Here is a 13,655-nt window from a genome sequence, read left to right as displayed (position 1 = left end):
GAAGTGGCAGACACAGGTGCGGTCATTTCTAATGCAAAATACCATGCAAATATCCGATGACTGACTCTTAAGTAACGTTTTGTTGAGTTAGGTGATTTATATATATTTAGAATGGTAAGAAACTGATACATAAGTTGGGTTTTGTAAAAAGCGCTTTAAGAAACAATCAGCTCTACGGTCTAACTTTGAGCCCTTGGGCAAGTGAGTTCAGTTCTTTATAGTGACCAGAAAGTCCCTCCCTTCCCCATGAGTTGGTAACAGGATTGGCGTGTGTTGCGGGGCTGGGGGGCGACATTGTTGAGGCACAGTTCCCGCTGACGAGACTCCTTTGCTGCACACTTGCCTCCCTCCAGCTTCTCTACTAAGGTGCATTTCCTCCCAGCAGGTAGGACTGTAGAACCATCAGGTGAGCCTTAAAAAACTCCTCTTAGAGGATTCTTGTGAGCTCTGGTCTGGTGGCTCCTCTTCACTGAAACGTCTTCCCTCAATCATCCCTACCCTCAGGACTCTCTACCATCCCCTTGCCGAAAATATCACTGATAAATATTTGGGGGGACGGAGGGGGTGGTAGGAAAGAAAAGAAAGAATCTAAACCCTGAAATGCTGCCCCCTATCCCTGCGAGGTCTTTCCCGGTTTAAGAAGTGAAATGTGTCATTGTTACCCAAGTGGTCTGCGTATCCTTCCAGAGCATTGGTTTGGCTCTGATTTTAAAGAGGTGGCAGCAAACACATAGCTGTTGAATCCAGGGGAAATCGAAGGCTTTGAGCTGCAGCACAACAAAAGGATTCCTGGTGCAAAGAGATCGAAGCAAAATGCGGAGAAACTCAGTCCAAGTCGCTCAGGCTGCCTGAGCTCTTACTCAGGACACTCAAGCAGAATCAGCTAGATTCAGAGCTTCTGCTATGGAGACCTGAATTTCCCTTTATTCCAGTCTTTGGAGGGAAGTGTGTGCTGTGAAAAGGATAATTCCGAAGGACAGTCTTACTTTTCAAACTCTCTACACTAGAGAGTGGAGATTTGGGGAACTAGAGGAGCAAACTAGTCAGGCAATGGTTTCCTTCAGAGTTAAAATAAATTAAAAAATAAAAATTAAAAAATGCCTACACCCCTCCCCCAGTCCCAACCAAAGGAACGTTTCCCCTTGGTTGATCTCTTCTTCCTTCTTGTTTTATTCTGACAATTTGTCATCTTGACCCCTTCACTTCTTTTCTCTCCCCTTAAACACACACACACACACACACACACACACACAAACTGTATAGTCACGGCTTCCTAGTGCTCGCGCCCGACCCCATGCTAAGCGCGTTCCCCTTCTTGGAGCTCATTTTGGTGACGTGGAAAGCCGGATCCAGGGTTACAGCACATTTTAAAAAAAAAAAAAAAAAAAAAATCCAGCGCAAGAGAAGTCCGAGATTCCGCACCTTGATTGAGCCTGCCTTCCTCCCTGCCTTCCTCCCGCCCTCCTTCCAAGGATGCCCAATGATGTGCTGCCAGTACCCAGGAAGAGAAGCTACGGCGGTGGCAGCAGCAGCGGCGGCAGCGAAGCTGGAAGCCTGCAGCAGCCCCTTCTCCCTCCTCTATTGAGTGTTCCAAGCGGCAGTTCTGCATTCTAAAGAAACCCATTGAAAGGCCCATTGCATTCCCAGCACGTCTCAAGCTTGCTGCCTTTTATTTTTTTCCTTGGTCTCCCCCCACAACCCCCCAGCCCCCTTGCCTTCAGCTTCAGCAAAAGGAAGGAAGGGAGAGGGAGAGAGAATCCTTAAACTCAAGCTTTTTCTTTTTTTTCCTCCCCCGATGTTCAATGCTAAAAAAAAAAAAAAATCTCCTGCAAAATAGGTAAGTCAAAGACATCTGGAGCCTTTCTTGTCTAAATCTCAAGGACCTCAAAAACAAGAAAAAGCATTTTTAAAAAAGAATGGTGAAAACGAAATAACTTAAGTAGATTTTAATATTTTAAAAGGGATACAGGGAAGACTAACTGATACTGCAATGTAGCCTCATCTGCTTTCTCTCTTTTTTCATTTGTTTCTAAAAATTGAGTATTGCATGCCTGAGGCAAATTTCTCTTTGCTTTCTTATGGGTTCTCCTTTCCTTACAGCTGTGTACATCATATGCAAGTTGAGTGCGGAGATTTATTCTTTTCACTCTCTCTGTAAATTATACCATTGTGTTTTAAGTTAGAGGGTTGACAAAATATTTCCTTAATGGATGCATCTGTGTGGAAAGAAAATATATGCTAAAAATTTGTTTATTTTTATTGATTAAAAGCAATTCAATTTTGACTGCTATTTCAGTGACTCAGAAAGGGCAATCTAATAAAACTGTATTATTATAATTTATTTATGTACATATTTTCATATACTGATGATATTAGGCAAGGAAAGACAGCCAAAGAGGAAGGCTCTGTATTATTAGAATACTGCACTGTATTTGTTTCTTCTGATGGAAAAGAACGATGTCTTTCTTTGAAATGTATTTCATGTGATAGATCATTTACCAGCAGGTAAGAATCCAGGTTTCCACTCTTTCTTGCCTTTAACTACCCAAATCTCCTCTAGCCAACCACCTGCCATTCCATCTTTTTGCAGGGTTCCTCAGTTGATCTCAAAGGCACAGATATACATTCCAAACTAAGCTCTGAAGTGTTTTAATACAGACACTCCCAGGCTCAGCATCCTTTAGCTGTCACTATCTTTAGCTCTGACAATTGCATGGGCTTGTTCTTTAGAAAGGCTAATCACTCCTAAAGGATTTAAACGGCCAAAATGATACACATATGTAGCACTCATTTAATTAAAGGAGATGTTAATGATCTGCTTGGGCAAAAGGGGTTGGGGTATAGTGTGTTACTGAGCATGCACTATAATTAAGCATATTGTGCTCATGTCTTAAGAGAAATCTTAGCTTTTCCTGAGATACCAATCATCTTATACATCTCAACATCTGATATTGGTCAAGGGGCTCATAATTTATCATACTCTTTAAAAACTTTGGGGTATGTCACGTCTTTTTATGAATAGAATCCCATAGTTTAAAGAACACTTTCTTCCATCAGAGTTTCAATCAGATCCATAATAGGCACCTCTGATTATCAATATGATTTTTAACAGGCAAACAGGTGTAATGGCCAAATGATTGCCATTATTACTGAATCTGCCTATCCCTAAAAGGAATCACTGTAAGCAGTTTCCTTGCTTGCTATAAGAAGCAATGAAGGCTGCTTTTGATTTCATGATATGCCCTTTACCAAATATGGCTTGATTCAGGAAAATGTCATCGCATGGTACAATATTTCATCTCCTAATTTTAAGATATAGGACATATAAAGCATGTTGATAGGTTATTTTAAGTGTCAGTTCAACAATTACTAAAGTTTTTATATCACTCTTAAAAAGCCCCACATGTATGAGACAATTAGAATAGAGCATATGACTAAAAGCTAAAAATCTGCATCTTTATTTCTGTTGCAGTTTTGTAATCAACCGCGAACGATGAAACCTTCTATAGCTGAGCTGCTTCACAGAGGGAGGATGTTGTGGATAATTCTTCTAAGCACAATTGCTTTAGGATGGACTACCCCGATTCCCCTGATAGAGGACTCAGAGGAAATAGATGAGCCCTGTTTTGATCCATGCTACTGTGAAGTGAAAGAAAGCCTCTTTCATATACATTGTGACAGCAAAGGATTTACAAATATTAGTCAGATTGCTGAGTTCTGGTCAAGACCTTTTAAACTATATCTGCAGAGGAATTCAATGAGGAAATTGTACACCAACAGTTTTCTTCATTTGAATAATGCTGTGTCCATTAACCTTGGGAACAATGCATTGCAGGACATTCAAACAGGAGCTTTCAATGGTCTTAAGATTTTAAAGAGGCTATATCTACACGAGAACAAACTAGACATCTTCAGAAATGACACCTTCCTTGGCTTGGAAAGTCTGGAATATCTGCAGGCAGATTACAATGTCATTAAACGTATTGAGAGTGGGGCATTTCGGAACCTAAGTAAACTGAGAGTTCTGATTTTAAATGATAATCTCATCCCCATGCTTCCAACCAATTTATTTAAGGCTGTCTCCTTAACCCACTTGGATCTACGTGGAAACAGGTTAAAAGTTCTTTTTTACCGAGGAATGCTAGATCACATTGGCAGAAGCCTGATGGAGCTCCAGCTGGAAGAAAATCCCTGGAACTGTACATGTGAAATTGTGCAGTTGAAGAGTTGGCTGGAACGCATTCCTTACACTGCCCTGGTGGGAGACATCACCTGCGAGACTCCTTTCCATTTCCATGGAAAGGACCTGCGAGAAATCAGGAAGACAGAACTCTGTCCCTTGTTGTCTGACTCTGAGGTGGAGGCTAGTTTGGGGATTCCCCACTTGTCATCAAGCAAGGAGAATGCATGGCCAACTAAGCCTTCCTCAATGCTGTCCTCTGTCCATTTTACTGCTTCTTCTGTTGAATACAAGTCCTCAAATAAACAGCCCAAACCCACCAAACAATCTCGAACACCAAGGCCACCCTCCACATCCCAAGCTTTATACCCTGGTCCAAACCAACCTCCCATTGCTCCTTACCAGACCAGACCACCCATTCCCATTATATGCCCTACTGGGTGTACCTGTAATTTGCACATCAATGACCTTGGCTTGACTGTCAACTGCAAAGAGCGAGGATTTAATAACATTTCTGAGCTTCTTCCAAGGCCACTGAATGCTAAGAAACTGTATCTGAGTAGTAATCTGATTCAGAAAATATACCGTTCTGATTTTTGGAACTTCTCTTCCTTGGATCTCTTACATCTAGGGAATAATCGTATTTCTTACGTCCAGGATGGGGCTTTCATCAACCTGCCTAACCTAAAGAGCCTCTTTCTCAATGGCAACGATATCGAGAAGCTGACACCAGGCATGTTCCGAGGCCTACAGAGTCTACACTACTTGTATTTTGAGTTCAATGTCATCCGGGAAATCCAGCCTGCGGCCTTCAGCCTCATGCCCAACTTGAAGCTGCTATTCCTCAACAATAACTTGCTGAGAACCCTGCCAACAGATGCCTTTGCAGGCACATCTCTGGCTCGGCTCAACTTGAGGAAGAACTACTTCCTCTACCTTCCTGTGGCTGGTGTCCTAGAACACTTGAACGCCATTGTCCAGATAGACCTCAATGAGAATCCTTGGGACTGTACCTGTGACCTGGTTCCCTTCAAACAGTGGATCGAAACCATCAGCTCAGTCAGTGTGGTGGGTGATGTCCTGTGCAGGAGCCCTGAGAACCTCACCCACCGTGACGTGCGCACTATCGAGCTGGAAGTTCTCTGCCCAGAGATGCTGCACATCGCGCCAGCTGGAGCAACCCCAGCTCAGCCTGGAGATTCTCACCTTGCTGGGGGGCCAACAAGTGCATCACCTTATGAATTCTCTCCCCCTGGGGGTCCTGTGCCACTTTCTGTGTTGATTCTCAGCCTGCTGGTTCTGTTTTTTTCAGCAGTCTTTGTTGCGGCAGGCCTCTTTGCCTTTGTCCTCCGCCGGCGCCGGAAGAAGCTGCCCTTTAGAAGCAAGCGGCAGGAAGGCGTGGACCTCACTGGCATCCAGATGCAATGCCACCGGCTTTTTGAGGATGGTGGAGGTGGTGGAGGTGGAAGTGGAGGTGGGGGACGACCGGCTATTTCTTCCCCAGAGAAGGCCCCTCCTGTGGGTCACGTATACGAGTACATACCCCACCCTGTTACTCAGATGTGCAATAACCCCATCTACAAGCCTCGCGAGGAGGAGGAGGTGGCCGTTTCATCAGTCCAGGAGACAGGGCGTGCAGAACGCGGGGCTCCTGGGACACAACCCCCAGGAATGGGGGAGGTTCTCCTAGGAAGTGAGCAGTTTGCTGAGACACCCAAGGAGAACCACAGCAACTACCGGACATTGCTAGAAAAAGAAAAGGAGTGGGCCTTGGCAGTGTCCAGCTCCCAGCTCAACACCATAGTGACCATGAATCATCATCACCCTCAGACTCACCACCCAGCCACTGGTGGGGTGTCAGGGGTAGCTGCAGGAACTGGGGGAGACTTGGCTGGGTTCCGCCGCCATGAGAAGAATGGTGGGGTGGTGCTGTTTCCCCCCGGGGGAGGCTGTGGTGGTGGCAGTACGCTACTAGACCGAGAGAGGCCGCCACCAGCCCCCTGCACAGTGGGGTTTGTGGACTGTCTCTATGGCACAGTGCCCAAATTAAAGGAACTGCACGTCCACCCTCCTGGCATGCAATACCCAGACTTACAGCAGGACGCCAGGCTCAAAGAAACCCTTCTCTTCTCGGCTGGAAAGGGCTTCACAGACCACCAAACCCAAAAAAGTGATTACCTCGAGTTAAGGGCCAAACTTCAAACCAAGCCGGATTACCTCGAAGTCCTGGAGAAGACAACATATAGGTTCTAACAGAAAAAGAAAAATAAATTAGTGTTTTTTTTTTTCAAAAGAAAATAAAAAGAAAAAATATATCCCTTGCTCCCTTTATACTTGTCCCAATAACTCCATTCTCACAAACTTCCCTGCCCTGAACAGAACTGAAACCGCATGATAACTAGAAAATACAGATGTATGCTCTCCCCACTCAGATATGATTCGGAGGAAGGGCCATACTCAGATCATTAATCAATGAAGTGCCTTCGCAGACTTTTGCCAGCAAATGTTATTATTTTTTTATACTGGAACTTGAGACTTTGACTGTGCCATGTATAAGGTATATTAGGGATCGTTGTATTGATCCTAATTAAGTAAAATTCGATGTGTCTTTTTCTTTTCAGTAACTTTTGTTTTTAGTTGTAGTTTTGACAGGGAGGGGGGAAAACAAATTGACATTTGTGGCTTTCGTTCCTCTTGCCCTCATGGCACAGATTCTGTACATGTATTAATAATGCAGTTTGCTGCATGCCTGGAAACTGCAAGGCGGGGAGGGAGGGGGCGGGTCTTGCTCGAACGTTCTCACCCACTCGTTTTTCTCTTACACACATACCCACACGGAAATCACAAATCTCTGCACATAGGTCCCTACACCTGCAGCCTCTTCCTTCTGGTGTAGGTACATACATACACACACACACACACACACACACACACACACACAAACACATCCCCCACTCCCGTTCAACCCAATCTAATTAGTTCGGGTTCGATCCATTCCTATCCTCTCCATAGCTTCACCTTCCCTTCACCCCTAGTGTACAGCTCACAGCGTCTCTCCCCAACCCTGGGAAAAGTCATCTTCCAGGATGGAGCCAACTGAAGTGGAGGCCTGGTGGTTTAACAGCCGTAGGCACTCACCTAGTATGAACACCTTCTTTGTGACACTTCATCCTGATGCCAAGATTTTTTGGAGAACATCTGCACTTTCTTATATATATATATATATACATATATATATATAAAATATAAAAAACATAAAAAAGCAACTGGGTATATATCACTAACAGCTTTGTAGGAAGCACTTTTAATGTTTTCTCTCTCACACACAAAGATTCAAAAGAAATGTGCATATATTTATTCTGTAATTTCAGTGATTATAAATTGTAAAGGTAATGTTTAATCATTGTATAGTGATTATGCGTCTGGTATAGCTTTCCTAATAAAAAGTTTTTGAAAAACATAATACATTATATATAGAGGATACAAAGCTTGAACCTTAAATTCCAGCTATGCCACGCCTTTCGTGCTCCCATTTTTTTTTTTGAAAAACTTTCTTTTACTTCTTATACAGAAAGCTAGTTTATTAACAAGTTTGATGCACTGTGATATTGATAAATCTTATAACCCATCATGCCCATCCCATATCAGGATATAAGTGGGACATTTAAAAAAATCTGATTTATATAGTTCACCTCTTTCTCTTGGATTATGAATTTCAAACTTAGTACTCCAATGATGCATCATTTTTCCTAGGCAGGATGCAATTGGGAAAAAACACAGTAACTATATTGCTAAGAAGTACAGGATTAATTAGGAGGAGATGATCAAGGATCCATGAATTGTATGTTAGTTAAAGACATAATAAAGGAAAAGGAAAGTGAAATTGCTATACTTTTTAAAAACGTACACTAAAATTACTTACACACACACACACCAACCAATAAAAATATAAAGCCTTGGAGCCAGTTTGTCAGAATTCTGTGATCTGTTGTCACTGTTATATTTTAGCTCCTTTTTTTCCCAACCACTTACTGCAACCGGCCCCAAACATTCTTGAACAAAGACAGGATGCTGAAAGAGTTTTTCTTTCTGTATGACACTAAAATATGTTGAAAAATTAACCTGACAATAATCCAAGTTATGATCCATTTACATGTGAGCGAAACCAAAGAAAATTGGATTTTTAAGGTGCCAGTATCTTGTTTGTGGAGGAAACTAAACTGATACAAAGAAACTCGAGAGCTTTGAGGCAGGCACTTATCTCATCAGGCCAGTAGAGGACAGCAGAGCTCCAGAGATTCATAGAGCCTGTAGCTGCAGAATTATGCAGTGAGGCCAGTGTTCTCTGCTAGTGTATCCTCAAGTTGCCCTTAGTAGAAATTATTATTATGCTTTGAATGTAACTCACTACAAGTCACTGATGCCTTACATCACATTTTTTTCCATAAAAAAGGAGACTAGTGGCTTCTAAAACTCCATAACTGATATAAAACTAAGGCATTGTATTTAAAAAGAAAAAAAAAAACCCATGAATGTCTAGAGTAACCTATTTATATATCTCTTGATTAATTATATTTGGGTAATAACATAGATATCCATAAAATAAAAAACACAAGTATATCAATATGAAATGTAACTTTTCAGGGCTACCTTGCATTTGGTACATTATACCTAAACTTTTGTCCTCCATTATTTGAAGTATATTTTGGAATTAGTTCAGATGAAGAAAAGCCCATGGACATGATTCACTATTTCTCTGTATACAATATTGAAATGCAACTCTTCTTATGCAAGAGGATCAGACCCACTATTAAATAGGTGTCATTCTTCTTTGTTTCTTATTTTCTTTTTACTTTCCCATAAGTCACGTTTTTCATAGTTATCTCACTTTCCTTGTTTTTTCTAATCATCCTTCACCAGAAGTCTTTTTTTTTGAGGCACAGAGAGTTAGTATTAACCTTTAGGTGTTTTAATATCAGATTTGTGAAGTCCCTCTAAGCTAGTTATTTATCACGTCCCCATTCCTCCTAATCAAATATTTTGATGAATAGTAGAAAGATGTGCATAATAAAAATTCAAAGTGCAAAGCTAGATACTTACCATTTCCTTAATAACTGTGCATACATTCATAACATGGCATATTATCAGACTAAAGTACAATTCCTAACAATCCCAGAGCTTTTGACATTTGAAAAAGGAGTGTCCATAAACCATATCAAATTATAATATAATTTGATAATTATAATGTTTATATTTTATTTATTAAATAGAGAAAGTAAGACTATCTTGTCTGAAATATAGGTATAAATTTTACCCTTGAATTAGGAGTACATTTATTTAGTGAAAATAAATTTATATGAGAATGGAATTTTGTATCAAAGGAGGTAATATTTTGCTTCCATGGAGTTTTCTACCCCCTTGGCTAGGCCACTTATCTTAGCTGTGCATTAGAAATACTTAAGTTAGCTTTACATTATAATACCAGATATGTTTTCTTAAAGTACCATGGGTATTAATATAGGTCCTATGATTAGGATTTGTTCTATGTTTTTGCTGCAGTAATATGATTATTTTTAAGAAAAAGGTAGATTACTAATTCACTTCATAGTGCTGGTCAATTAAACTGAAGCAGACCCAGATCTGACAGATGTTTGTTATTATTCTTTGCTATTTTATTACAAATTATAATAATAATATTTGAAAGTAATAAAATGTATTGTAATATCCCTTTAACTATGAGATGGTGAGTAGAAAATAATTGAAAGTGAAATATTAATTTGATTCAGTACTAGTTTTAACACATTATTTTTCTATACTGTATTATTATGTGAATGCTTTTATGTTTTTATTTAAAAAGCTGTATTATTTCATCTAATTGCAAAATACTAAAAAAATATAAGGATGATGACCACCATATTCTAAATAAAAGTTTAGAGAGAGATCACAAGAAAAGTTTAATTATTGAGCTTGAAAAGTTTTTTTTTTTTCTTACCTAGGAATATTGGTTTCCTTGTTATCTGCAAAGAATATTTATGTTTAGATTATGAAAATTGATAATGCAATTGCAGAACATAAGGATTTTTCATTAACCATTGCAACACATTATTCTGATTCATCTAGTGTAAATTCATTGTTCATACAGTACTATCCTTTAGCAATTATGTTATCTAAGCCAATAAATGTTGCATTTTTGTAAAATGGCTATGACAAAGGAATGATTAACAAAATGCTCCACAAAATGTAAGACATGACTGTAACGAGTCAAGATAATATGAGAGGAAATGGTAATAAAAAGACTTCATCTTAAGTCATTTAAGCAATTTGAATTTGAGCTTAGACATTTATAACTTATACTTAGCTCAAAATCAACTGTGAAAATTCAGGTAAACAGAACATAAGTAACTATCACGAATTTCACTACATAAGTATTCTGTTTAATAAATATACTATATGCCTTTTAAAAGAAATAAGAGCAATAACACATGTATAATTGGGCAATCATGTGTGTGTTTATATATAGTACTATTATATATATGTATATACACTGTATATACAAGTATAGAGTTTATATATGCTGGATTATACTTACATGTAAATTATGGATTTTTTTCTTTCACATATAACAATTTCAGTTTTATGCATTTATTTTCCTTGCTTCTGTCTAGCTATGTCCAAGTGAACCTGGATGAAATTATAAGTCTTCACTTTGGGAATATTCACATGTAAAAAGTAACTCTGCAATTACTATTTCTGAATTTAAAAGCCTTTTATCTTCCAATTTTTTTCATTTTATTATTTAAGTCATAGGGGATACATCTCAGTCAAACTGTGAGTTAAGTCAAGTCCTCACAGTAAAGAAACGAATCTCTTATAAATATGCAACGTAAGTCAAATGAAAAACAATTGAACATTTTTCATTTTTCTATTTCTAGAATAAATTTTGCAGGTGAAAACAATTTCAGCAGCTTTATTAATTTGATTAAGACCTTCGTAATTTATTTAGGTATGTAGAAAAAGTGCAATCTTGAAGCTAAATGTAAGAGAAGTGAACTTATTTAAGACATTCATCATCCTATTTTACTTCTTTTAATATCATCCTTCATTTATAATATATAATACTAGTAATAATAATAACAGAGATGATCACTTCTAGTATGATTTTATATGAATTGAAGGGGAAGATTTTTCATATAAGAAAGCAGGTGTACACCAGGGGCTGCTAGTTGTGAAGAGGTAATGGCTTGACTACATTCTTTAATTCTCATAATATTTGCTCCTGAAAATAATACATGCATTTTTGAGAATATGTATTGTTTCTTCTCTATTGCACAGACACAGATGATTTTTCACATGATTTTTAAATTTTAATAGAAAATAATACTCGTGGTGAACTTTAAAGATATATAGCCAGGAAGGCATTATAATAAATTATGTGTGACCCAAACCCTCCAATATCTTCGAACGTTAAAAGACAGATGAACATTAGTAAAAAGAAGGCTTTCTTCGTTAACACCCAGTGACAAAAAGGCCCAGCATACCTAATTAAATGTTTCTTTAATGTATCAGTTCATCCACTTGTTTATGAGTAGTATAATGAACTGATAGACCTTGCAATGTATTCAAATGTATCAAAATCAAACAAGTTTCATCAAAAAGAATGTGATAATAACCAGTACAAACAAACCTGTGTACTTTATTTTAATTCAACTGTAATAATTAGCAGGTCATTCTCTTGATGAGGAAAGGTACCACATTACCAATATCACATTGTATGTGAATACAGGGCTTTTGTGCTTTTGACCCATTTTACTAGGAACTTTCAGGGTTTTGAGTTTATTTTGCATGATGAAAGACTACATAATGATTTTTGGTAGAATTTAAAACAAAAGCATAACTTGCCTAACCTGGGGGTGGCAAAGTTAGCTCTGAAAAAAGATGCTGAAACAAAAATGTCATTTGATTATGTGCAGGAATGGAAAGAAGTTCTCTTCTCCCTCCTGGTCCTATTCCTTTCACTATTCCTGACAGTCTTGCTTCTACTTCTGTTTCTGACTCAGTACCAAGATATTCTTGTGACTAAGGGCACATTCATTGAGCTCAAATTAGGTGCCAAGACAAGATGAGGTAATGATGAGAATCCCCGCACCTGATGACAAAATGTTCAATTAACTTATCTTGTACCTTAAGCTGAGAAAATAATCCAACGTATCTCACTTCATTGTGAAATCATTTAAAGTCCAGTGAAAAAATCAGAACCTAAAATAATAAATTTAGAACCACTTCTGGAGATCGAGAGAATCAGCAAATGCTTTAAAAATATGGAACCTATCTTTAAAATCTCAAAGCCTTGCTTTTCCTCCTCTGAAATGCCCTTTGTCTTTGACATGGCATCCAAAATACTGGTTTAATCAAAATTAAAATGTAAAATATTTGTATTAAGACGCCCTCTTCCTACTGGAATCCATATATTTTCAGTAGACTTTCCTTATTTACAATGTAAACTTTCTGACTATTCAGCTGTAATATTGTTGCTTGGAATTCTAAGGCTGTTTTCCCCACAGAATTGTGGTAAAACAATTTACTTTAAAATGTCTCTATTTTTTTTTGGCCTGCCGTAACTAACTTTAAAATAAAACAATTCTGTCAATATGTAAACTATTAACCATATACTGTTATTTGAAGGAAAAGAAAGAAACCCCAAAAGTCTATCTAAATTGAACATTTTATATGTATTAAACTGAGTTGGGATTTTTTTACCTACTTGTGCTCTTCTTCACAAGATTTGGATTCAAAAGTGAAATCTGTTCCTTTATTTCTATTTAACAGTTTATTAGATGCTTTATTTTTCCAGCTGGTAATAAAAGGGAGGTGGGTAAAGAAAGTGTTAACAGATATAATAATCTGTCTGTGGAATAATTAGGCCCATGAATTTCTCATTTTTTCCTTTAGTAAACCTTCCTCAACAAGAAGGACAATAGAAAGAGAAGGGAAAAAATGAAAAATGCTTTTCCTTTTTGCAGACCATTTGATAAAGGCTTAATGGAGAAAGTCTGAACTAGACTTTCATATTAACCTTTCAATGTTCTATCTTTGGAAGAATTAAACCCCATAGTAAGTTCACTATATCTTCCAGCATGATTCTAAGACACTTCAATTTCCATCAGTTAACATAGTCATTGGACATGAAATCAACCCTTAACAGTAACTAAAGCAAATATAATTAAAAGTAAAATTTTTGTGTATATATGTCAATCCCAATCTCCCAATTTATCCCTCCTGTCTCTTACCCCCAGTAACCATAAGTTTGTTTTCTACATCTGTAACTCTATTTCTATTTTGTATTTCTGTTCATTTGTACCCTTTTTTTAGATACCACATATAAGTGATATCATATGATATTTGTCTTTCTTTGTCTGACTGACCTCACTATGACAAACTCTAGATCCATCCATGTTGCTGCAAATGGTATTATTTT

The 13,655-nt window shown here is 38.1% G+C and overlaps 1 protein-coding gene across 1 annotated transcript; it reads left to right on the top strand.

The window, feature by feature from the left end:
• The first annotated feature begins 3,493 nt into the window (after positions 1-3,493).
• Positions 3,494-6,433, top strand: SLITRK3 (SLIT and NTRK like family member 3). The gene has a single exon (XM_024763474.1). It carries the CDS (start codon positions 3,494-3,496, stop codon positions 6,431-6,433), a length of 2,940 nt encoding a protein of 979 aa, XP_024619242.1.
• The last annotated feature ends 7,222 nt before the right edge of the window (positions 6,434-13,655 follow it).

The sequence above is a fragment of the Neophocaena asiaeorientalis genome, unplaced genomic scaffold (genome assembly GCF_003031525.2).
Source record: "Neophocaena asiaeorientalis asiaeorientalis breed wild unplaced genomic scaffold, Neophocaena_asiaeorientalis_V1.1 scaffold395, whole genome shotgun sequence".
Taxonomy (NCBI): domain Eukaryota; kingdom Metazoa; phylum Chordata; class Mammalia; order Artiodactyla; family Phocoenidae; genus Neophocaena; species Neophocaena asiaeorientalis.
Note: the sequence above shows the minus strand (reverse complement) of the source record. Positions and strands in the feature narration are given on the sequence as shown.